Genomic DNA, 25,877 nt, shown 5'->3' with positions numbered 1-25,877 from the left:
GAATGGGCATTTAGACTATGTTAGATAAGGTTACACTCCCCCAAATTCTGTGTTGAACCTGGAGGTTTCTGCAGTGGACAGGAGTGCCTTCGCAAAACTTTGTGTGCCAACTGCATCCATTCCTTGCGACATTGGATTTGGCCATGGTGAAAGATGTTTAGCCTACATCCCATTTGGATTCCTGTAACATACTCTCCTTGAGGCTGCCTCTGAAGTGTTCAGAAATTTCAGCTGGTTCCAAGAGCAGCAGTCAGACTGTTAACAGTGATTGGCTACAGGGACCAAACAATTCCTTGTTGCAACAGCACTACTGGTCGACAGTTTGTTTCCAGTCACAATAGAGTGCTGGTTATGATCAATAAAGAAGTATTTGGCAGACTGCATCTCCCTGTATGAACCGGCCTGGGCTCTGAGGTCATCAAAGAGGCCCTTTGCTATATCACAAACTCTGTTGGTGGAGACATAGAGAGGGTCTTCTCGGTGGCTGTCCCTGGGCCCTGAAGTTAATTTCCCAGAGAGGACAGAATGCCCTCCTTTTTGTTGTCCTTTTGGAAGCAGGCGAAAACCTTTACATATTTAAACAGTATATTTTAAAAGAAAGGCCCAAGGGATGTTGCAATGTTTTGGTGGTTTTTTAAGTTAGCCTTTAAGTTAAAGTTGTATTTTAATTGAATTATTTGAATAATTGTAATGAATTTAATTCTATTTTAATATTTACATTTTATATGTTTTTCCAATTCTGCGGGGAAAGGTGTTGTGATAATAATAATAATTCAATAATAATCATAATAACAACATGTGGCACATGGCTTCTTGTATTAGAGAGGCAATGAATCTTGGTTTTATTCCAGACTTTAAATATATGGTGCTTGAAATATATACAGCATAATGGATAGTTCTTTGAAGATCTCAACTTGGAAGCCACTTGGCTAACACAGGACCAACTTTTGGAACAGGTATCTGCAATTTCACCTTACCACATCTGGCAAAATATGTCACCTCTAGGCAATTTCATGGTATGATTCTGCTGGATATTACCATAGAATCACCCTTGAATTTTTTTAGGTTCTCCAAGGCGGCTCTATATTAACTTTCAGCAGAAGTCATTTGTTTCAATAGGATTTGTTCTCATCCATGGTTGGGGAGGAGGGGTTGGGTCATGCTGCATAATTAATTTGTTTTTTCCATTGACAATGGTGCAACCATACTTTCCAACATATTACAGATGAAAACTGGGACAAATGGGATCAAGCAACATCAGAGTGTGGATAAGGTACAAAAAGTATGAACGAGGAAGCACAAACCGTGTCTACTTTAAATGCTTGAGAATACCATAACACAATACTCTGTTATTGTATTGTCACCTCAGCTGATATAGGAAAGAGTAAAACAATATAGCAAATCAGATCAATGATGGGAAAACATACTTTCTGAAATATTTTGCATTGTCTCATATGACCACGCATTTGTGTGAGTGATAAAGTCTTGAAACTATGATTTCCATCTGCTTGAATCAGGATAATTCACACATGTGATAACTGAGACTCATTTGAGAGGAATGATTAACATGGAAAGTTACACATAACCAATTAAACTTGTAAGCTAAACTTAAATCCCTGAGATTCCCACGAGACATAAGTGCAAATGACGTGACTTGGGAGTCTAGCTGCACAAAAACAGTGAGGAAAGCAGTCTTAAAATACTGTATGTGCGGTCTTAACTTTCCCCTGTCTCACAACAGCTACTTAGTCTCCAAAATAACATTTTATCTGTAAGCTTATATGCTTACATAGGAATGTGAAAAAAGTCTCTCGCTGGTTAAAAGTGAAAAAGTTTGCCTTCAGTGGTGCTTGCATATATAGTCAAAAATACTGTGTTTCTAACTCCTGGGGCATATATTCACAGTGTGCAATCTCTTCTGAAGTGCTTCATGTCTGTAATAATTCAATAAGCTTTTAAGAATCCAGAATTCTGATGACTGACAAGAAACAGATTGTGCCAATGCCTTTCACTTATTATTGGTTGGTCTTGGTAGTAATAGCAGCAGCAATACTAGTAATCATAGTAGTATGTGACATTTGCATAGTAGTTTTGAGGTTTGAAAACATTTCATGTACACTTGCTGACAAGTCTTACAACAGTCCTATACAATGGGACAATGACCAAGGTGAGATGTTGACTGTGATAAAACAGTTCTTGCTAAATGCAATGTTGAGGGCTGGGATTTGAACTGGGCATGGTCTTGACCTCCTGAATATCACATGTAAAGCAGGACTAGACTTGGAGGAAGGAGGCATTGAAACTAGAGGAAGGGACATCAACAATTTAAGATGACACCTGGACAAACTTGCAAGGACTTTGTATGATTACTGATGAAACATAAGGAAGAAAGTGCAGAGGTGGGTTCACAGCTGAAGAAAATAAACAATGCAAACAAGATTATTTACATAACAATGAGGGCATTGAAATAATTCAAGATTTTCCATACCTTGGGTCAGTTGTTAATCGGAAGACCATATTCAAGAAATCAGAAGACTAGGACTGGGATGGAGAGCTATGAAAGAACTAGGCAAGATCTTGAACATTAAATTCAGAATTGCCCATGCCATTATAATTCCCATTTCTATGCATGGTTGTGAAAGCTGGACTGTGAAGCAAGCTTGTATGTAAAAACATTAACTCGATTGAAAGGTGGTGCTAGTGAAAATTTCTATGAATGCTGTGGACTTCTAAATAGATCAGTTAATGGGGCCTAGATCAAGCATAAACTCTCCCTAGAAGCCAAGATGACAAAACTGAGACTGCTATACTTTGCCTGTATCATGACAACACACGCTTCACTATAAAAGGGAATGATGCTTGGTAAGGTAGAAGACCGATGGAAAATAGAAAGACTGCATTCCAGATGGATAGACAAGCCAAGACTTCGAGGCCCCTTCTACACAGCTGTATAAAATCCACATTGAACTGGATTATATGGCAGTGTGGACTCTGATAACCCAGTTCAAAGCAGATGCTATTGCTGGATCAGGCTTGGAATTTATACACACAGTTCCTTCAATATATGTCCATGATTCTAGCTAGGAATGCCTACACAGAGAAAGATACCTGAACTGGATAGGGTGATAGATTTTTTTTTTCATTTCAGAAGTGAAGTTGAAGATTACAGCCAATCAATTTGGAAACTGCATTATTTTATAATTTCTGAAGGAGCATCTCTTCCTATATATTCCTGCTTGAGCCTGACAATGTCTTTGGCTCAGGTATGTGCTAAATATGCCTTCATATGCAGTGATACATGCCAGGTAAATACTCAGGAAGAGACTCTTTCCAGTAGTGAAACCTTGCCAGAAAGATCCACTATTTCTTAGGGGAAAATGACATGGGATGGTGGGCCATCCCCAAAGATGGACCTTGCAGGGATAGGATGCATCCCTAGTCTTCCAAACACTTTCTCTCCACTTTCCCCTGCTTCCCCCCATCTATGGGAGGTCCTTTGTCTATGTTTTACAACTATCGAATTGATACGTTGTGCTTCCTCATATTTGCCAAATTCATAGGCTACTTTAAAGGAAGCTAGATAAACTAAGGAATACAAAACTACTGATCAGCTAGTTCTGTAATAGAGATCACTAATATTTTGCCAGTTGCTTGGAATGTACTTGTAAACTTCCCATAGGCATCTGGGAAATACAAGTACAAGTTAGTCTGACAGAGCAGTCTTTACATTCTCCACTTGCCATAGATGAGAATCAAGAGCAATTGGCCAGAGAATCACCTTATTAAGTTCATTTGGCTCTGAACTGAAAAGGAAACAAAGTAGGAAATAAATATAGTTTCCTCTGAGTCTCTGGCAATTATGGCCTTGGAATCTGAGTCAAAATGCTCATGCTTCAGCTATCTGTTATATAATCCACAATGTTGTATTCATATTGGCATAGAAATATCTCCACAATACCAGATTATTTTATTTGGATTTAGTTTCAACCATGGAAAAACCTGCTATTAATAATCGCTATATATACAGGGTGGTCTAAAAATCACATGCTGAGGAGGTAAATTACAGTAAGTGTTCAGATTGTTGGCCATCGGATTAGAAAGACTTCTCAGTTCTCGGTCCACATTATGTATGAAAATTTGTAAACACACAGCTTCTGGAACACTCACGTCTTAATTCTTACATTTCCAACATGGATGGCTACTTTACGACATTTCCACAGAAATTTCACATGTCAAGATTTGCAAGGCCTTGCCATTTAAGGGGATGATTCCAAAGGGCAATGCCATTTCAGCCAACAATGTCATCCCTCTGAAAGCACTGATCTAATCATTTTGCCAATGGAATGGCATCCAGAATATTCATGAGGAATAAGTGCAGGATGTTGAAATATGTTATATCAGCCACACTACCAAGCACTTGCTATCTAACTTCTGGTTAAACACCTCCAAAAAAGGAGTGCCCATGTATTTCAATGTCAAATATCTCTTACCATCAGGAAGTTCTACTTAATGTTTGAAATCTCTTTTCCCTGTCCTAGGAGGCATCTATGCTATAGAATTAATGCAGTTTGACATCAGTTTAACTGGCATGGCTCAATACTATGGAATTGTGGGAGTTGGTATGAGGTCTTTAGCCCTTTCTATCAAAAAGTGCTAGTGCCTCACCAAACTACAAATTCCATTGTATTGTCAAACTCCATTAAGTCTACAGTATGGATGCTCCCCTAGACAGAGCAAAGAAGTACCTCCTCAGATATATAAAGATGGCTATAATACCCCAAGTTATAGAGATTCATGCTCAAAAAACAACATAACTATTATCATATACAGAGAGAAACACATACCCACAAATATGTCCTCAATAATCATGTGGCTCGAAGTTATAGTGGCAGTTCTTTTAAGATAATATAGATGCTACCTAGCTTCTGTATTATGGAAGCCACTGGCTCAAATAAATTTGATAGATCAGATTATATTATATTATTTATTTATTTATTTATTTTATAATATTTATAGCCCGCCTTTCTCAGCCATACGGCGACTCAAGGCGGGTTACAGATTGGCACAATTCTATGTCAGGCATTCATAAAAATGTCATTAAAAACAATCAACATTACAATATAAAACATAAATAAAAACCGTTAAAGCATGTAATTATCAGTGTCATCTTGTTAAAAACGTTATCCAGTAACATCGTCTAACCATTCCATGTTCATCATTCATAGTTCCGTGTTATCTATTCCGCTGCATTCTCAAAAGCTTGCTCAAAGAGCCAGGTCTTTACTTTTCTTTTACTATTACACCCAGTGAATCAAATACTAAATCAATACTGATGCAAATCTCAGCGATTCAATAGTTATTCTGTAGTTCAGATTGGCAATTGGATACAGGCCTGTGTTTTGTGCTTCTCTATTTGACCATGGCAATGCCAAGAGATCCAAATTCTTAATATGCTAGGGATTCAGAAAGAATGTGGTCCCTTTCCTGCCAATTCTTCACCATCCCAGCTATGGTGCACATTGTTGTCCATCCTTTGTTGTCTCAGCCTCCTGTGTGCTGTGCTTAGGCAATACTGGCACACCTGCTCCACTTCCAGACCTCAGCCAAGCAGCTGTTTGTATTGTGTTTTCACATGGGGTGGAGGAGCAATTACAGAGGTCAACATACACTGCTTTTGTCTGAGGTGAAACCACAGAAAGTTACTGTAGCCAACTGCTCATCATGCTTGCGGTATGAGCACGTGATGACAATCCCCTATGGATCAAAATCCGCTCTTTGTGTTAGCCAAGGACATTGAGAGTCTTTCAGTGTGCAAATGCTCCAGTTGCAGACTATGGACAGTGATGAATCTTGGAAAGTTTCAAGTGTCAGCTATAATAAAATAGCATGCTTCCATGTTGCTTTCCTGCAAGGGGGAGCGGGGAATCCCTTTTTGGATTCTAAGACTTTCCTTTGAATAATATAATAACAAACAGTCATACTCTATCCATCTTAAACTTCTCTGTTCTGCCTCTCTGCCTCCCTCCCTTCCTTTCTTTATATTTCTTTATTATATTTTTATTCTCTCCCACTAAAAAAATAGTGCTCAAGGCATTTAATACTTGCAAAAATAAAAAATACCTTCAAAATAATTGCACTCTATACTATGATTTATAGTGTTTGTCTATTATAATGTACAACTTCATGTGCTCAGTCTCAAGCATATGAAGTTGTACAAAGAAAGGGAGGGATTTTTTTTACTCATTTTGTATCAGATGTTCGTATAACACCACAATTTTGAGGATTCAAATTTAATTCCATTTTTCACCACAATGGCCTAAATCCAAGACCAATCCCCCCCCCCCCCGCTTTTTTTTGTTTAGAAAACACAGGTTATTCTACATGTACCTGCAATCCAAATTTATTCTGGTGTTAGCCATGGGTGAGGATTAGGATGCATGAACGACAGCCTGATTCTTGCCTCTGCTAGAGATGGCACATTCTCGGGTGTGGTACCAAAACTTTGCCAGAAGCAATAAGAGCAGCCCCCACCCTCTTGGCCTTTAGGAAAAGCTTAAAATCTTTCCTATGGTGACAGAAGCCTAGGACCTGTACTTTATAATTATATTTTACCTTCCTGGGAATTTTAGAGTGCTTTTGTCATTTGTGATGATTTTTATGTCCAACAAGGACTGATTTAGGATTATTTTAATGGGTTAGTCATACTGTAATGTTTTATCTTTTGTAAACCGTCTTGAGTCCTTGGAGAAAGGCAATATAGAAATGTATTTTTGAAGGCTTTCGTGGCCGGAATCGCTGGGTTGTTGTGTTTTTTTCCAGGCTGGATGGCCATGTTCCAGAAGCATTCTCTCTTGACGTTTTGCCTCCATCTATGGCAGGCATCCTCAGAGGTTGTGAGGTCAGATTGGGAGGAGCCAGCCTACCGTGGTGTGATGAGTCAAAGCGCAGTATTTTGAAATAATAAAAAAATGTAATGATCAGGTGTGATGAGGAGTGTATGCATCCTGGCTCAATACAATATGCACCCAGTCCTAAAAAATATGGGATGCATACTGATATAAATGGATTATATCCCAATGTGATAAGGTCCTTGGTGTAATTTGCTAGATACATAGACATCTCCCTATAGATCAGTGGTAAGTAAAGTGCATTCTTCTGGATGCTGTTGGCCTGGAACTCCCATCAGCTCTTGACATCATAGTTTGTTTGTGTGGGATGTTGCTTGCTGAAATCCTACCCCACCTGACAGGTTGCACTTTGCCCAACTCTGCTATCTATTCAAATAATCTTACCAAGCAAGGTCAGAACAGTTGTAATGTGTACTGACTGGTGTGGTTAAATAAGCAAGCTCAAGAAGAACAGCTGGTTCATGGACAACAAGGATGTTTGACATTTAAGGTTGGTCAAAACAAATGACAAGCGAGGGACAAAGTGAAAGCCTCGACCTGTTGGAGTTCGGGTCACAGAATCAAAATGTGAAATCAGTCTTTTCAGTTGATAGGTAAATGGATCAGGAAAAAAAACAGGGGGAGCTGATACTGAATGCAATTGTCAGATAGGGGCTTTTTCTTTTTTCTGATGATAGCAAGACAAAACTAATACTGGCATAGTTATTAATGTAGATTTTATCTTAGGCAACTTTTGGATGATCCAGTGTAATGCTAGCCCTGTATGTGTTTAAAACACGACTCAAATTCCTCCTGAGATAAACAAACATTTTGTGTTCCCTTTGCATTTGGGATATTGTCTCAGAACTTGTGTCTCCAAAAATTAATTTGTTCTGGCAAACTGGATTCTTTCCTTCAAATAGAAATAAACAGGAGACAAAAAAATGTCTTGCAAAGTGAGCAGAAGTCCCTAGGCCAAGATGAGTTCCTTCAGCAGCCAGATGTTGCTTGTCCCTGTGTTCCTTCACATGTCAGATGAAACAGTTATCTGTTTCTTTGCCTCACACAGACACACATATATAAACACATGCATTTCCATGGAGGAGAAAAGGGGAAAATCCTGTTGCAATCAAAATAACAAAAGGCATGCTTTTAAAAAAGAGATTCCAAGTGAGCCAAAATTGTTTACCTAAATGGCCATGTGGCTTTGCAGTGCTTTTGAAATATCTGGGTTGGTGTGGGTTTTTCGGGCTATATGGCCATGTTCTAGAAGCATTCTCTCCTGATGTTTCACGTGCATCTATGGCAGGCATCCTCAGAGGCCGTGAGGTCTGACCTCACAACCTTTGAGGATGCCTGCCATAGATGCAGGCAAAGCTTCAGGAGAGAATGCTTCTAGAACATGGCCATATAGCCCGAAAAACCTACAACAACCCAGTGATTCCGGCCATGAAAGCCTTCAACAATACTTTTGAAATATCTTTTTTTTTTTTGGAACGTATTAACAGGAATCTGCCCCTTCTTCAACAAAACATTGTGTTAATTGCTGTTTCATTCAAACTGAAAATGTAGGCTCATCATCGCGCTTATGGAGAAGGCTGTTTTTTCCCATTCTAATATATTCATAAAAATAAAGCTAATCATTGCAGAAACTGTATAAAAATATTATATAGGCATTGGCTTACTATCTTGACCCTATCCTGGCTTTCCATTTAAATAACTGAAACCATTAATACAGGAAGCCGAAAGCCTCCCCCAGTCCTCTACTCCTGCAGCCCCACTTTCACCAAACCACCCTGATGTTTGAAATAAATTCAAAAGGATCTGGAAACTATAGCCCTGCGGATGGATGGCACTTAATTGCATTCTGTGTTTCATAAATACTGTGCCATAAATCTCCCAATTGTCACAAAGAGCAGAGTGATTAATGAGGGCAATGGTTGGGTGCAGTTACAGTTACAAAGGAAACTTCAAGATAGGAAAGCCTTCGAGGACACATGTTTTGAAACAACTGATGCTAGGAGACTCATGGGGCCAGATGGCTTAGGAGAAAGGACCTTGAGAAGAGCTGCAACTAAAAACCCCCAGTGATTTGTATTCTAATTAGGTTTCTATGAACAGGCGTTCCCTTAATTGACAGGACAGCAATTCAATGAAAGATCTTAATAGTGTATTGGAAGTGATTTCCTTTTTCTTTTATTCTAAAAAATCACCCCAGAATTTCACAAAACACATACGGCTGCAAAATGAAGGGAAAATCTGTGAAAACTGTACACTTTCTTCACTGGTTGAAGTGCCCCATGAACAGAACCTCTCTCTAAACATGCTCCCACAAACTCACAATTACAATTATTTTGTGAGTTGGAACATTTATTATATTATTTATTTATTTTTGCCTTATTTGTACCCCGCACTTCTCGACCCTGACAGGGACTCAAGGCAGCTTACAATGGCACAATGCCGTGCCTCAACACAATCACCTAAACATTTCAAAAATTAGAACATATTAAACAGAGCTAAAACAGATTTTAAAAGTAAAACTCAGAAAATGCGCCATCCAAGTTTATGGTCTGAGTTCGTTCCAAGGTCAATTGCACAAGGTTTTGATTCAAAAATATTGCATTGCCTTAGTTTCCAAAGGCCTGCTCACAGGGCCAGGTTTTGACTCTTTTCCTAAAGGCTAATAGAGAGGGAGCTGCTCTGATGCCACTAAGGAGGGAGTTCCACAACCAAGGGGCCACCACTGAGAAGGCCCCGTCTCTCCCCGCCAGCTGTGCTTGTGAGGTCAGTGGGACCGAGAGAGCAGGGCCTCCCCAGAATATCTTAATCTATGTGCTGGTTCGTAGGGGATGATACATTTGGACAGGCAGCCTGGGCCGGAACCGTTTAGGGCTTTATAGGCTAAAGCCAGTACTTTGAATTGTGCTCAGTAGCAAACTGGCAACTAGTAGAGCTGGCGCAATAGGGGAGTTGAACAAACAAAATCTGTTTTTCCAGTTACCAAACACATTTAAAAAATAATAATTCAAAAGTATCTCAACGAACATTTATAACTCACAAAGGCTACAAAATGGAGGCTCGGTTCAAGGTTATGTAGTAAGCTTTGGGTTTGAATAAGTATTCAGTGTAACTCTGGTAGCATAAGATTTTGCCAATGGAATCAGTCTTAAGTCTGCTAGCATAAGATTTTGCCAATGGAAATATTATACTATTTTATGTTTACTAAGTGTACTACTTGGCATTTCCCTTCTGAAAATTGTTGCTAGTAGGAACCAAGTTTGTAAGACTAATGTCCTCTAAGTGTGCTGTGTTTCAGAAGAAAAGCCTTCAAGTTCTTATTCTATTTTAAATATGTTTTTACACTTGCCCCTTCATATTCATGGATTTCATACCTTGAGAATATTTTTGAAAACACAAGTACGTAGCCTAGTTGGGTGATGGGAGTGGGGAGAACCACTGCTGCTGCATTCTCAGGTGACACCAATGCTATCAATAAATAGGATTAGCAACTGAGCTGCTCTCAAAGGAGAGTTCTTGATACAGGTCCTGGTATGACTCCTGCAACACATTCAGGTTTGGTAGCCTATGGTGACTGCTTCTTCAAACTGTGGTCCTCCACCTGTTTGAGCCTCCAACTCTCAGAAGCCCTACCAGCTTATTCAATGGTTAGGATTTTGGAGGCCTAAACAGCTGGATGGCCACAGTTTGAGGATGCTGGCTTAGAAGTTTTTCCACTGAAGAATACAATGATTTGTCTCATAAGATGGGCACATTATAAGGAATTGTATATTTTTCAAATTCTTCCTTCAACAGTATTCTTTCTAGTTCTTCCTCAATAGTGGGTTTCCATGACTTAGTTGACATTTGAACTAATGCTAAAATAACTACACCATACTGTTATATGTGTTTATCATATATAGCAATAGCAAAACACCACATATAACAATGGTTACTATATAATATATATTAATACATATAACAGATAATTATGTTAAAATCGTATCTTAGGCCCTGATGGATTTCCTTAGCTAATTTTAGAAGGACATCAATTCAAATTAGTTTTGACCATTTTTTCTTACAACTTAAAAAAAGTAGAGAGAAAAGGAAGGTTCAGAAGAAAATGTTTTGTGCTATCCTTATATGTTCCTATTTTGAGCAGGCTAATGCTGGAAGTCTTGTGGGATGGAATGTGTTCTGCAAATGAGAGTTGTTTTGTTGACTTTTAAGGAGGCATTAGAAGGTATAATTGCTCCACCCCTTGGTATGGTGGTGATAACTTCTTCATACATCATGGTTTAGGCCAGGCATGGGCAAACCTTTTAACTTGGGGGCCACATGGTGGGCTAGAGCAGGGTGGGTGGGCCAGGTAGGGAAGGAGGCCAGGAGGTTGGTGTAGGGGGAGGAGGGTTCCACACACTGCAGCTTGATTGGTCCATGGACGCAACCTGGAAGTAGTGCTCAGCAGCACCGGCCCTTGGGCACAACCTCTTCCTGGACTGCACCTTGGTCTTCACTACCATGGGACTCAGCTGCTCCTTGCCACTACACTCCCCTTCTTCTGGGCCTCTGTCCCCAGTGACAAGAAAAGCAGCTCCTCCTCCTTTTCCTCCTCCTCCACTACCACCACCTGAGCATGCAGCTGCCTAGGGCTCTCCTTCCCTTCCCTCCTGCTCCTGTTGTTCTTCTTTCTGAGGGGGAACTTGCCCTTAAGGAAGGTAGAGGCAGCAGAGAAAGAGAAGGTGGAAGAGCAGCCGCCTTCCTCGTTGCCAAGAGCAGAGGCTTGGAAGAAGGGGAACACACTGGCTCCACACACACCAGTGACAACCAGCTAAGTCCCATGGAGACCAAGGGCCAGGTCAGGAAGAGGCTCTGCCTAGGGCTGGTGTTGCAGCCCTGTGTGACTTCCCAGGTCTCCTCTCAGTGTAAGGACGTGGGTGGGCCGCCACATCCTCATGCTTATGGGAAGGTGAAAGAGAAGAAGACCTGAGAAAAGAGTCCAAATGGCTGCATCTGGCCCCCGGGCCTGGGTTTACCCATATCTGACTTAGGATCACAACGAAATGTGGAATTATGTTCTACTGTAACAAAGACTGGATCTACACTGCATTATATGGTCAGTGTAGACCCATTAGTGAAAACTGAACTGCACAGAACTATATTCTTACCATGGAGCAAGTACCTTGGAGGTCAGTGAAAGATCCTTATGTGGAGACTTGTGTATGAGCGAGCTGCATGAACTGTCAGTAGAACTAGACTTGGCTACAAAACATAAGTTTCTAATCTCTGTTGGCAGGACACAAAACCCACTGTAAAACACAGTGGGTTTTTTTAAAGTTTCATTTCCAAATAATGTCAAACTAGTCTGTTTTTAGAAAAAGGAAAAAAAAGAAATTACCATTAATATTGAATGGGTTTTAGCACTAACTTCTCCAACTACACCAATCATTGCAAAGTGTGATTTACACACTGCATTATATTAATTATATATTTATTTTGCTCAAATTAGATGTTATGACAATTTGTTCAGTGTAGGATACATACTTTTCTCTCATTTTTTCAATCTTCACAGTAGCTCTATGAGGCAAAAGTACACAGAAACAAGCAGTACTGATTTGCCAAGAAACTTTACACAGACAATTCAACCATGAAGTTTTCCAAGTTTTATGGATCATTTTAGTGCAGAGTAGCATCAAAACAATTTTTGGGAAGCTTAAACTGTTTTCTTAAAGAGAGACAGACTAAGGGGAGATCATAAGCTATTTTAAGTTTGAAAACGTTAGGGCGCTATAGAAATACTAGTTGTGTTATAGTCCCAAATCAGATTCCTAATGCTGCATTTACAAAGCTCACTGCTAGCAACAACAGTACTTTGTGAATATTACTCAGAATAACTGCATATTTGGCTTAAGGGTTATATGCTTATTCCCAACACAAGACAACTCTATCCTATTCCAAGCCAATGTGACAGTTTAGCAGTGTCACATTCCCAAATGTCCACCATGCAATATTTAGTCTTCAGTTTGTTACATTTCTGTGGCAACAGAGTTTGGAGAAAGGAAGTGCTATATTCTACTGAATGTAGAGGTAAGAAGATGACGCCAAAGAGAAATGTCTAGACAAAATATTGTACCTTGGCCACCAGCTTCTTTGAAATTGCAATATGGTTCTTGGCAGTATGTTTTTCCCCACATTCGTTCTCACTTTTTCTGGTTTGAAAAGATTATGCCACTGGCATTTCCTAAAGCAGACACATGTGAAAGAGGGCAGTCCTGCACTTCTAGCTTCTCTTGCAATCTCCAAGAGAGCTTACCATGTAGACAAATTGTTGCCCAAAATCTTTTGTTTGCTATTAGCATGCTTTTTACTTTACTATTTTTTTCTTTTTCAGTAATCACATAATTTGATTTTACAGAAAATTCACTGTAAACACTGTTCTATAGATTGCACCAGGGTCTATCTATAGGAGTGTTTCTCAACCTAGGGGGATGTTAGAGGGGTTGGCAAAGACATCAGAAAACATGGTATTTTCCATTAGTCATGGGGGTTCTACGTGGGAAGTCTGGCCCAATTCTATTCAATTTCATCATTGCTGGGGTTCAGAATGCTCTTTGATTGTAGATGAGCTATAAATCCCAGCAACTACAACTCCCAAATGTCAAGATATATTTTCCCCAAACTCCACCAGGGTTCACATTTGAGCATATTGAGTATTCGTGACACGTTTGGTCCAGATCCATCATTGTTAGAATCCACAGTGCTCTCTGGATGTAGGTGACCTACAAAACTCAAGGTCAATGCCCTTCGAACCTTTACAGTATTTTCTGTTGGTCATGGGAGTTCTGTGTGCCGAGTTTGGTTCAATTCCATTGTTGGTAGGGTTCAGAATGCGCTTTGATTGTAGGTAAACTATAGATCCCAGCAACTACAACTCCCAGATGACAAAATCAATCCCCCTGCAACCCCACCAGTATTCAAATTTGGGTGCATCGGGTATTTGTGCCAAATTTGGTCCAGTAAATGAAAATACATCCTACATATCAGATATTTACTTCACAATTCCTAACAGTAGAAAAATGACAGTTATGAAGTAGCAATGAAAAAATGTATTAAGGGTTTGCGACATTAGGAAGGTTGATAACCACTGGTCCATAGTGAGATGCCTATATTTTTTCCTAGTAAAGTTTTCCTCTTCTCCTTGGCTAAAATCACACAGTAGTGCATCCAATGGAAATTCCAATAAGACAAATCAGAATCTTGCAAATAGATAAAGCACAACTTTCTCCATAAGTTCTACTTGAATTTTTCACAGAGATACCATTTCCAGATATTTGTCATAGAAAACATTCCCAACTATCACCAATGTTAACTTTACGAGGAAATACAGAGAACAAAGTGTTGTACTCTACCATCTTCATCTAGTGCAATCTTCATTCTTTTTTAGAAGACCAGATACATTTCAGATGGAATATTACTCTTCATTATAAAGTAAGCACACTGATACTGTCATTTATAGGTTTGCAGGGAATGATATATTTTTTAAAAAATCTCTTTCACTCCCAAATATTTTCCTGACTCATACAGCTTCGGGAAGTATGATTTCAATGTGCACGATGCCCAAAGATACCTATATTGTGAAATGTTGCTGAGAAATGAGAGCTGGTAAAAGAGTTACTGGGAATCAATGGGGGTTGTGGTTTTTAAACACATTAGGCTACTCACACACAAATGAAGTTTCATAAACATAAGAAAAGTGCAATTTGGCAAAGTTACCCTTAAAGCAACTATTCCAAGTTGCTCTATGGGTAAACAGTCCTCTGAAAGGGAAATAGCTAAATGAATGGATAGTGTACAACCTCCCAGAGTTATTAGCCTATAAAAGACTTAGTAGTAAATCTGTCGACCCATAGTAGTCATGTAAATGACCTAAGAGGGGGGAAAATATAGTATTTACATTATATGCCTAGTCTTTCTTGTTAGAAGTGACCAGTCAAGGAGCTGTTTAAAATAAGTGGTGTTTGTTGTTGTTGTTGTTTTTGTTTTTTGTTTTGCTGAATAATGATTTATCCAATGGGAAAAAAAACTAAAGCAAAAAGGAACAAAAACTTGGTCAAAATCCACTAATGAGTTTGAGAGAAAACCTAGGATTTATGCAGTAGGGGAAGAAGTAAGTGAGTAGCCTCACTTCAGAGTCAACTAAAGAGAAAAACAATACTCCAGCAGTTAATTTATTAGAAAAATGTTTTGAAACCACTATTTTAGGGGAAACGAGAAATGGAGGGTAGGGACAGAAAACCAAAGGTTGCCAAAGATAGATGAACACCATTAACTGCATGCTGCATGAATGGGTTTTTAGAAACGTGATACGAACTGGAGTACTAACAGTGAAATAAAGAGACAGGAAGACCCAGTGAGCTGCTTGCATGATGTAGGACAAGGTCTAGCTAGGGAAAGAGACAAGGGGAAATTACTTTTTTTTTTTTTTTTGGAGCACAACATTTTGATCATGTTTGTGCTGACTAGTGAAGGATGCTTCCAAACAAAGGCAAAATGTAAGTTTTGAAAGTGGGGCAAAAAATCCTTGGACCTGACAGTTAAGTCCATACACAGACCTGTCAATCCCAGGAAATTGTCCCCTACTGTCTTCACGCCTTTCTTTGAAGCAGATCAAGATGGAGGGTGGATGGGGGACATCCAGTGGAAGTTTTATATTATTATTATCTCCGAGATATGCCGGACCTAATATGCACACATGCATTCCCTCTTTTCACCCAACCGTTAATTCAAGCTCTGATTAATATTATAAAGATCTAAAGAAAGGAATGGTTGCAGATAATTTTAATTGCTTTCCAATTCTGCTTCCCTTTAGCCACCTGTGTGTCCATGGTGCCATTTTTTGACAGTCCAATCAGCTGTTTCAGGCTTTTAAAATGCACACGTGCCCTGGATCAGTCCTCACAGAGGACTGATAATGTGTTTTGCATGACTGCAGGTTATAGTCATGTGAAGGTGCACATATTTTGGGTGGAATCAGGTTCTAAGCACATCTTTAAACCACTACCCCCATCCCAGTTACTTTTTGCGTTTTTAGGCATGTGTAAAAGGGCCCAAAGGTGCTTATTTTAGGTTCTCCTGAGACAAACCCAGCTCTAGCCTTTTGCCTCTCTACTCATAGAAGGGGACTGTTCCTTTTTTAAAAAATAAGAGTTAAAAGTATAGTATTCACAATGACCTATAAATCAACCCAGGCCTTTTACCTAATTATATAGGGTAATGCAGTTTGATACCACAGAAGGTCAGAAGCACTTCCACAGCAGAGAAAGTAGATGGAATTGGGGAAACCTTTAGGCTCTTTGGGATGGCCTAAGCTCTTCCCTTCTGCCTCCCTATCCAGAGAAGAGGATGTTTCATTTTTTAAATAAGAGTTGAGGAACTGTCCTTAACTTACATTGCTTGTGTATAAGTTGATCCAGATTTTTTGGGTTTATTTTTTGATGAAACTTTCTAGAATGATACATGAGTAAACAGGGTACAGCTGCACATTTGGTGATATCTGCTTCTACAATATGAAATATCAGCTTCATGGCTGGAGAACTGTGCATTATATGGAAGGGTATGTGATGAATTGCACCAAATGTCAACAACCAACATGCATTATTGGCTGACATGAATCAATAAGGTATTTATTTAGTCCCTTGTTCCATTACCGATCCTGTTACATGGAAAACCTGGAGTCATTCCATAAGACACAAATGATTAAAGAAAATAAGATTCATGACATTTATTTGTAATGTTAACATTAATATCTGTAGAAAGAATTTATTGTCAGTACAAAAATTTACAGATATTAATACTTTTTATCCCCTCCCCCCTTTTTAAATATGTAAAGTCCACACAAATTGCATTCATATTGCATGGCCACACCAGTGTGAAAGGTGCTTTGAATGTGAACACATGATGCTTTTAAATTTAGAAAAACACGTTATTTAAAAAACCAGTCATACATTTGGCCTGATCCCAGCACTTATGAAAATGGTTTGGAAAGCGCTAATGGAGCGAGAGTAAAATAACCCCTCAGAAAGATGACAGGATTCCAACAAAAATTTAAATAATGGCTGCTTTGATAATTACAGCTCTTTCATTAATGTAGTAATAGTGGGAGAAGCTCTTCAAATTTTAGTGTTCAATCAAAATATATGGAAAGCAGCATTACAAGTTCAGGAAAAAGAGTGTCTGATTCAATGCATATATAAAATCTGGAAATGGGAATTCTGAAACTGTAACATTGTTTGGGAAAATTAGAACATTTCCTTATCACAGGAACCTGTAGAAGTCAATATCTTGCCTTACAGTTTGGGTTCATCCCACTGTAAATGCCTGTCCAAACAGAAAGGAATCGCCCAAATTGTCCCCAGCTTCCCCCTCTTGAGGCTTTGTAATGTGTATTGACTGAAACAGTTGTATAACTGGAGATAGAGAGAGCAAAGGATTTTCTTGTTAAAGGACACTCTTTATTGTTTAGAAGAGTTCTGGTTTGAATTAGAGCAAGAGACTCTCGCTGAACTTTAAAGACCCAAATTAATCAAAACCTTAATTCCCAATATTAGTTATATACCGTAAATATTTCTCTCTTTTTTAAAAAAAACAACTAGTAAAGTTTGAGCAATATATCTACTAGTTCTCTGTGCTGCCTGCATAGAAATGCCATTTAAATTACAACATAACACATCCCTATAAAAGATTAATTGTTTTGTACATTACCAATTAATTAATAAATTAATGAGATACCATTTTCCCTGAAAGCAAAGTATTTCTCACCTTTGGATGGTGATTTTTTTTTTAAAAAAAGAAAAGTCTTATGAATGAACAGCAATTATAAGTAGCTGTTTCCTTTTTTAAAAGAAGGAGATTAATTTCCTCGGTGAAGTGGGACATCCATTTTCAAATCAATACAAAAAATAATTCATTGTAAATATATAATATATATATTTATACATATTTGATTATATTTACATACATCCAGTACTTATATACGGCATTTGTGCTCTGTAAGTGTGTGTCAACATATATTTTCTCCAAATATTACAAAATAAACAAGGAAGGTTGACCCAGTGTTTACCTCAAGTCCAACTGGTTCTTAGAAGTTTGAAAAAGTATTTCAATTTATGGGTCCAAAAGCTGACCTGGCAATGTGTCCATCAATGACCCATAAAATTCTTCTTCTTTTGTTTGGCATTCCAAAGAACAATGTCCCAAAATAACCAGAACCTATTTTTGGCAATTTGTTGTTGCAGTTGGTGCTTTCCGTTGGTCCCTACATTTCATATGTACAAACAAAAATCTTATGTGTCTGAAGAAAGGCTCTCTTTTTTGCATGGTAGGTAGATAGACATTCTTGTTTTCCCATTCTTCTGTGGAATAAGGATTTTTTTTCATGTTTTAACACTTCCATTTATATGTTGATACTTAGGAAGGCAAGGTTCATAAGGCATTGGATCTGGAGAAAAAACTGAATCATCCCCTGAAGAACAGGAACTTCTTGTATCTGGATAGCTAGGTGAATACTGTTCCAGTGGTCCACTGAGGTCTATATACTCCTGTAAGACAAACCAAAGTAAATCTCATATCACATGCAAATACATTTCATATTACTTTAGAATTCAACTGTGAAATACACATATACATATTTGATGGACACACATAAACAAAATCAGGGTTTCTCTAGGAAGCTTGCTTGGTAACCTTGGGCTAGCCAATGTCTTTTAGTTTAGACCAGTGGTTCTCAACCTGTGTGTCCCCAGATATTTTGTCCTTCAACTCCCAGAAATCCTAACAGCTGGTAAACTGGCTGGAATTTCTGGGAGTTGTAGGCCAAAATACCTGGGGACCCACAGGTTGAGAATCATTGATTTAGACTATGCTTGAGACCAAGTTGATATAACAATCACACTTTATCTCCATGATCTAGGTGGGATAAACTATCCCTATCACTATCAGGTTGGTATACATAAATAATCAGGGCCTTTTTAGTGATAACACTATCTCACCAACTCACTATTGTGTTTTAATGGGCTTCAGAGGCTCAGATGTGGCAATCCGCTTTTAATTCAATGTTTCATTGGAAACATTTTTCACCTATTGCTGTACTTACAGTATTACACAGAAGGTTTTAGATCTACCCATATGTGCTAATATTTTTCTGAATAATAAATAGTAATTATGTATTTCTCTTAGGCCTTTGATTCCTAAAAAAAACTACAGTGTTCCCTCACTACTTCGCGGTTTGGTTTTAGTGGACTCGCTGTTTCGTGGGTTTTTGAAAATATTAATAAAAATTTTAAATATAAAATATTTACATCCAGTGGAGGCCAGAGACCCCAGAAGTGCGGCAGCCTGAGGCGCAGTGGGGAAGGCCTGCCTCCCTGGCCTGATGCTGCCTTCATGGCTCTGGAGGCTCTGCAGGGGTCTGTGGAGGCATGCAGGCGCCCTTGGGATGGGCAGGGAGGTGGGTAAGGAAGCGTGGGTAAGAAAATAATATATAAAATAATGTATAAATATTAAAATTAATATGTCATCCCTACTTCATGAATTTTCACTTACTGTGGAGGGTCCTGGAACGGAACCTTCACAATAAGTGAGGGAACACTGTATATAAATACCTATATTAAAAAAATATGCCAAAGAGCTGCACAGCACTGTTGGGAAATTTATACTGAAGTCAGGGGGTGGGCATAGGATAAAGAGTAGAGTAAAAATATAGTAATATTTTCTCAGAAGGCCGGAAGTCATTGGAGCAGCATGAAAAAACAAGGGGAGGGGGAAGATTCCAAAACAACAAAAAGCGACTTCTGAGGCAGATGTGTCAGTTCCAACAATATCATCTTTTAACCACACCAGTTGAAACATATATGCTAGCCACATCAAAAGCAACGTTTTGCTTACGATGATAAAAAAAACAAAATTTCACCCTACAGAGAACTATTTTCATCCAACACATGGAAACAATTTGCCTAGGGAAAGATCCTTTCATTCGGTCAAGCTGACTATTTGGTATTTTATAATAACATGTCTCACTTTTAATGTGCACAAAGCACCCTTTCTGAACTGAGCATCTCAAACGTCACCTGAGCAAAATAAGTCTCATTGTAGTTTGTTGCTCAAGGGTTTTTTCCCTCCTCATTACATCCACCTGTAGCAATATTTGCAGGGCACAATATGCTTGAATGTTCTTATAGGCAAATCCCATTACAATCCATGGGAGTAGTGGATTTTCAGAGAGCAAACTTTGCAATCAAGTTGATATTCCTGCATTTTTCCCCTCACTTCTCAACACCACAAATTTATTAAAGCATAGTGAGCAAATCTTTCTGGCATGACTGGGATCTCTCTATACAATGCTCTTACATCGCGGTCCTCCTAATAGGTTATGACCATTGAATTTTTTAAAAACTATAGGTGTGGGGAGAAAAAAGCTAAAAGAGCAACAGTATTGGTCAAATGTAAATCTAGTGCTGAAGAAATTCTAGAAACAACAGTTTTGGCAGAAGAATAAAGTTATTTTTCCATCTTGAAATGTGCCTTCCCTTTCAACTTCTGCAGCACAGCTGTATTCATTTAAATGCAATCTCCTCATTTGCTAAACCACAACTTTTGATTCTAAGGGGAGAAAAATCAATTAAAGAAAGCTGTGTTGTGTGTGTTTTAGCAAATTTCTGGACTGCCTTAAAACCAAAAATACATCAGTATCACAAACTGTTTTATTATGGAGGAGCTGATGATGAATTGATTGTAAAATAAATAAGAGCACAGCATATATATGGCCAAAAAAGAAAGTGCACTTTTGATCTAACATTACTTCCATATCTCATAAGTATTCTTTCATGCCTGATTTCTCTGATCTCCACATCTATCCAGAGACAACATAAATCTATATGTGCACACAGGATAAAACCATGGTGTCTCCACCATCAATTTGAAAGCTCTCATTGACTTCAAAAGGCATTATCGTTTTCTCAATATAAATTAACATGGCAGCTTTTAGGAATGAGATGGAGCAGGATACTTCTGACACAGATAGAAGGAAAAATACTATTAGGACAACCAAAGATCTATCAGATCCATGTGGCTCAAGAAGACTCACAAATTCTTTCAAGGGTCATTTACACAACCAGTTCACACGACTGGTTAATAAACGCAGATTCCACAAGATTTATGTGTTCAAAGTGCCGCACATGCCTGGATCTTCGCGGTTTATAAACTCGTCTTTAACATAGGTAAAGGTAGCCCCCTGACATTAAGTCCAGTCATGTCTGACTCTGGGGTGTGGTGCTCATCTCCATTTCTAAGCCAAAGAGCCAGCGTTGTCCGTAGACACCTCCAAGGTCATGTGGCCGGCATGACTGCATGGAGCACCGTTACCTTCCCGCCGGAGCGGTACCTATTGATCTACTCACATTTGCATGTTTTCGAACTGCTAGGTTGGCAGAAGCTAGGGCTGACAGCGGAAGCTCACGCCACTCCCCGGAATCGAACCTGCAACCTTTCAATCAACAAGCTCAGCAGCTCAGTGCTTTAACCCACTGCGCCACCGGGGGCTCCCGGTGTCTTTAACATAGCATCCTATTTATCATAACCCAAGGATTTTGCTAGTTCTGTAATAAGCCTCATATCAATTTCAAGCAAAATATGATGCAACAAAGGGCAAGTAAGGTGTTGTGGTAACTAGTAGGCTGGGTCCCATTACTATGGGAAAGATGGGGAAACATTGAAATCCTTTTTGCAGTCAGGAAATACAAGAAATGTATGTGAAACCAGAATGACAACACTAACCATAATACTAACACCATCATAAACCCACGACATGCTGAGATTCTCACTGGGATGAGAAACTACTCTTTAGTCAATTCAACTCGTGTAAGAGATGAGGAAAATATTTTCTACCATTTTTCCTACACTTCTCCTTCTCACTGGCCCATTAATGCCCAAGAAGAATTCAGGTCAGCCATACTTTCAGAAAGATATATGTTCCTAGTGGAGCTATTCTGTAGTGATGTATATCAAGATTATCGAGCCAATTCATATTACCAATAATTACATTTATCACATAAGCTATTTGTTCAAAACAATGTGCAAGAAAAGCATACTTTACTCACCTCATTTGTTGTAAGGGTGAGGATCCGATCTAAGTCTTCCACAAGCTGTTTAAAGGTAGGTCTTTGTGAAGGCACTGCATGCCAACAATCTCTCATCATCATGTAGCTGTGGAAGTCAACATTTCACTAGGTTAATTAACTCAGTGTGTTTCTATCATGCAACTTCCACATGTTCAATATTGTATTGCTGATCAACAAGAAATCACAGTATATTCATATCCTAATTATTTGGAATTGAGCGCTCTTTATTTAAAAATATACACCAGAAAATAAGGATTGTGATTCTCCCTCCTGTACAGGTACACTACACATTATTATCATTATGTTTTATAACTAAGCAATCATTCTGCAAAGAAAAGATGTGGAGAAACTGTAGACTTCAGATGTTGTTGGACTACAACCTCAATCATCCCTAAATACTGGCCATCTTGGCAAGGGCTGATGAGAGTTGCTATCCAACAACATCTGGAAAGACGTGGGTTCTCTACCACTACCTAAAAAGACCTAAATTGTATAAAATAAGGACGGGAATAATGTGGGCTTCCAGATGTCATTTTACCGTATTTCCCAACATTCCTGTCAATGGCTATGCTAGTTAAGACTTTTGGGAGCTGCAGTTCAAAAATATTTGGAGGGCAACACCATTTCCCATCCTTTACCTACATTTTTTACTGTAGGTTCAGCAAAAGCAAATATGAAAAGTGATATAATTACTAGCTACCCATATTACAGCAGGCTAGCATATTTTTTCACCTTTAATACAGTACTACATTTTTACAACCACTAAAAACAGGAAGATGACTATATCCCTTATACCTCTGTGCCTTTCCCTGATAGGTCTAGTTGTGTTCCTTCCTACTGGTGTGCGAATGGCAGCATCACTATCACCACCCTTTTATATGGGGGATAAAATCTCCTGTTACAGGCATTAGATTGAAGCAAGCATAAATGCAACCATAAAGATAAAGCTTGTTATCTTAATAGTCTGCAAGGTGCTACAGACTGTACCTGACCTACAGATATGAATAGAAGGTGGTTAATTTATGAATCTGTGAGCCATAGGTATTCGGGGGGGGGGGGGGGGTTGGAGGTCAAGGAAAGCCATTTTTGAGTGGATGAAGCAGGTGTTCAAGTTGTGTAAATATTGTAAAAATAATGCAAGATTTTGAGGCCCTGGTCCATTCTTTTGGCAAAATATACCCTTCCATTTTTCAAGGCAGATGGTGGCTCTGTCATTTAAGTTTTTCACTGTTTAAATTAGTCACAATGATTTTATTGTGTGCCACCCTTAATTCTTTTAGGCTGAAGGCAGAGTATAAATATTTTAATTAATAAATAAATGGTGACAAGTATAAAGGCCTGCTGGTGATGGCTCCTTGACTACAACCAGCTGGACAGAATTATGGGTATGAAGAATTCCACCTGGGCACAGCACAAACATAAACAAACTGCAACATGTTGTTTCAGTCTTCCACAAATCAGAACCAGGGCCAGGCAATATTAGGACTAGCTCAAGGCATTTTTCTACATGAGGTGAAACAGCAAATGACACCCCTCCCACCTACTTACCTAAGTCAAAGCCTATGGTACTCCAAGCAAATTATATAGTTTGAGCCCAAGAGGCAGAAAACTCTATAAACACCACTGCCCATCCCTGGGCGTAAACATTATAATAACCATCTATTTTTTTTTTTAAAAAAAGTATTATTTGCAGTCATTTGACAACATCAAAAATCTACTTCCTTGCTCCAGCAACTCCAGGCAAAGTATAAAGAATAGAGCTATTTCCTCCTCCACACACTACTATCTAAATATGTTGGGTGATCACTCTAAGCTAGCAAGGTCAATGGCTGCTGGCTGGGTTGATGCAAAGCATCATTCAACATTGCTAGGCAATTCCAAGAGGCCTTAGGCTTGGACTTTAAATGCAACTAAAACCAAAAATCCCTTTATTTGTGCTCATTTTCAGCAGGTCGATATACATGATTAAAACTGCCCTAAAGCAGACACTCCCCTACAGTGTTTTTGAATCTCTCTTCACCTATGTAACATTATGCATATACACTAAGACTGAGTGTGTGTGTGTTATGTGCACATAACATGTATATGCACATAAGAGAGGAAGGCCTCATTGACACTGACCATTTAATGCAGTTTCAAACCAGTATTGAAGAAAGTGGTTTTGCTGTGCAGATGATTACATAGGAAATCCTGGAACCAGTTTGAGGTCCAAATGTTGATTATGCAAACCACAGAGAACTAATAAGAATTGAGAGCTTTCTTTTGCACACTTTCCTGGGCATTCATTGTGCAGCTGTTACAGTCTGAAGCTAGCTTCGGACTGCATTAAATGGTCAGTGTAGATGGGGCCACAGAAAGAGGAAGACCGAAAGACAGAGAATGTATACTCTCAAATAAAATACCGAACTAGTGCAGCCATGGTTCCATTAAGTAAAGGTTCTTACAGTTCATTGGTGCAATTGGCAGGTTTGTCCATTCTATGCCCTTCTTTAAGCAGCTTGAAAAGCTCTTCCACTGGAATTCCTGGGTACGGAGACCCTCCTAAAGTAAAGATCTCCCACATCAGCACACCAAATGACCATCTAAAAAATGGGGGGAAAGGAACCAAGACCAGATCAGATTTACCAAGAACAGAGTGGCAATCTACCTTTCACAACACAAAACACAGTTGCTTATTACTTGAGTAGAAAAATTATATTCTTAATATGAACATATAATTGTGGCCCTCCAGATGTTGTTGGAATGCATCTCCTATCATTATCATTAGAAGAACTAATGATAAAGGATTATGAAGTCTAATATCAGTTGGAAGACCACAATTTACTTATCCCTGGCCTGAAACCTGATGCCCAAAGAAATGTCTTTAAGGTGCCACAACATTCCTTGTTGATGCTGCTGTAGACTTTGTTGTTGGTGCCCACCCCTCAGCCAATGCTGCCAGTCTTTCTACTTCAGCTATCCATAAAAGCAGGATTGGGTAAGGAAAAAATGTCTTTAAAAAGCAGTAACCCTTTGATTGCTCCCAGTTCTTAGAAGTTGGTATGCCACAATTATTCTATTCATGTCTGATCATACAGAAGTGGATCACAACAGTCTTTGATCATAAAAAGGCAAATATATGTATCAGACATTTGCATAGTTTCCTGAGTGGGGACTGTGAGAAAAGAACGAAGAATAAAATAATATACACACCCAGTTATTTTATTTCTTTCATCAACTCAATGCTACATGCAATGTTTTTGGCACACCAGAAAAGTAACCTTTTGAAATGATACAACTTCCCATTGAACAACTGTCTTAATTCAGAAACTTTTGGAACATTTGGAAGATGCTTCCACATTCAGGCCACTTACAACAGTGCTTTGGAGACATACTTTTGTAAAGAAAGGTTCAAGGGAAGCAAACTTCCGCAACAAGGAGAAGTAGTCATGTTTTCTACCTTTCATGTGCTTTGAAGCCAGCCAGATTAGTAACAGAGCACTGATTTGCAGTCTTCCAGAAAATCCTCACTTTTTAAAGCCACCCTTCAATTTTTCCCTCTTACTGGGCAGTGAAATGGCAACCAAGATTTGAGAGAGGCAAGGAGGGGAAAAAACAAAGTCTACCCACAGTGAAAACAATATTACTAAAGGAATGAGTTCATGGAACAGAAGTGAAGTGGAAAATTTCCATTGTTTTATTTGATTTGAAGTCTAATTTAGTAGGATTAAAAATGTTTTTTTCCCTTTCACACAAGAAAGCATTTTCCAGCTCTTTAACTTGCCAGAATAAAGATGTCTGCTTGGACTACATTAATTTCCCTTAGTGGATCAAAGGTTGT

At 38.8% G+C, this 25,877-nt stretch overlaps 1 protein-coding gene across 8 annotated transcripts in view; it reads right to left on the bottom strand.

Annotated features, from left to right (window-relative positions):
• Positions 1 to 16,650: 16,650 nt before the first annotated feature.
• Positions 16,651 to 25,877, bottom strand: part of FGFR2 (fibroblast growth factor receptor 2) — a 167,637-nt gene continuing 158,410 nt past the window's right edge. For all 8 annotated transcript variants that reach the window (XM_067465800.1, XM_060768547.2, XM_067465799.1 and 5 more), the window contains 3 exons: positions 24,502 to 24,639; positions 22,037 to 22,142; positions 16,651 to 18,481 (listed from right to left, as the gene is read on the bottom strand). In XM_067465800.1, coding sequence (XP_067321901.1) covers positions 18,317 to 18,481; positions 22,037 to 22,142; positions 24,502 to 24,639 — 409 coding nt within the window. In that variant the 3' untranslated portion in view covers positions 16,651 to 18,316. The remainder of the gene's footprint in view (positions 18,482 to 22,036; positions 22,143 to 24,501; positions 24,640 to 25,877) is intronic.

Source organism: Anolis sagrei, chromosome 3 (genome assembly GCF_037176765.1).
Source record: "Anolis sagrei isolate rAnoSag1 chromosome 3, rAnoSag1.mat, whole genome shotgun sequence".
Lineage (NCBI taxonomy): Eukaryota > Metazoa > Chordata > Lepidosauria > Squamata > Dactyloidae > Anolis > Anolis sagrei.
The sequence above is the reverse complement of the archived record's forward strand: the minus strand, read 5'-3'. Positions and strand labels throughout refer to the sequence as shown.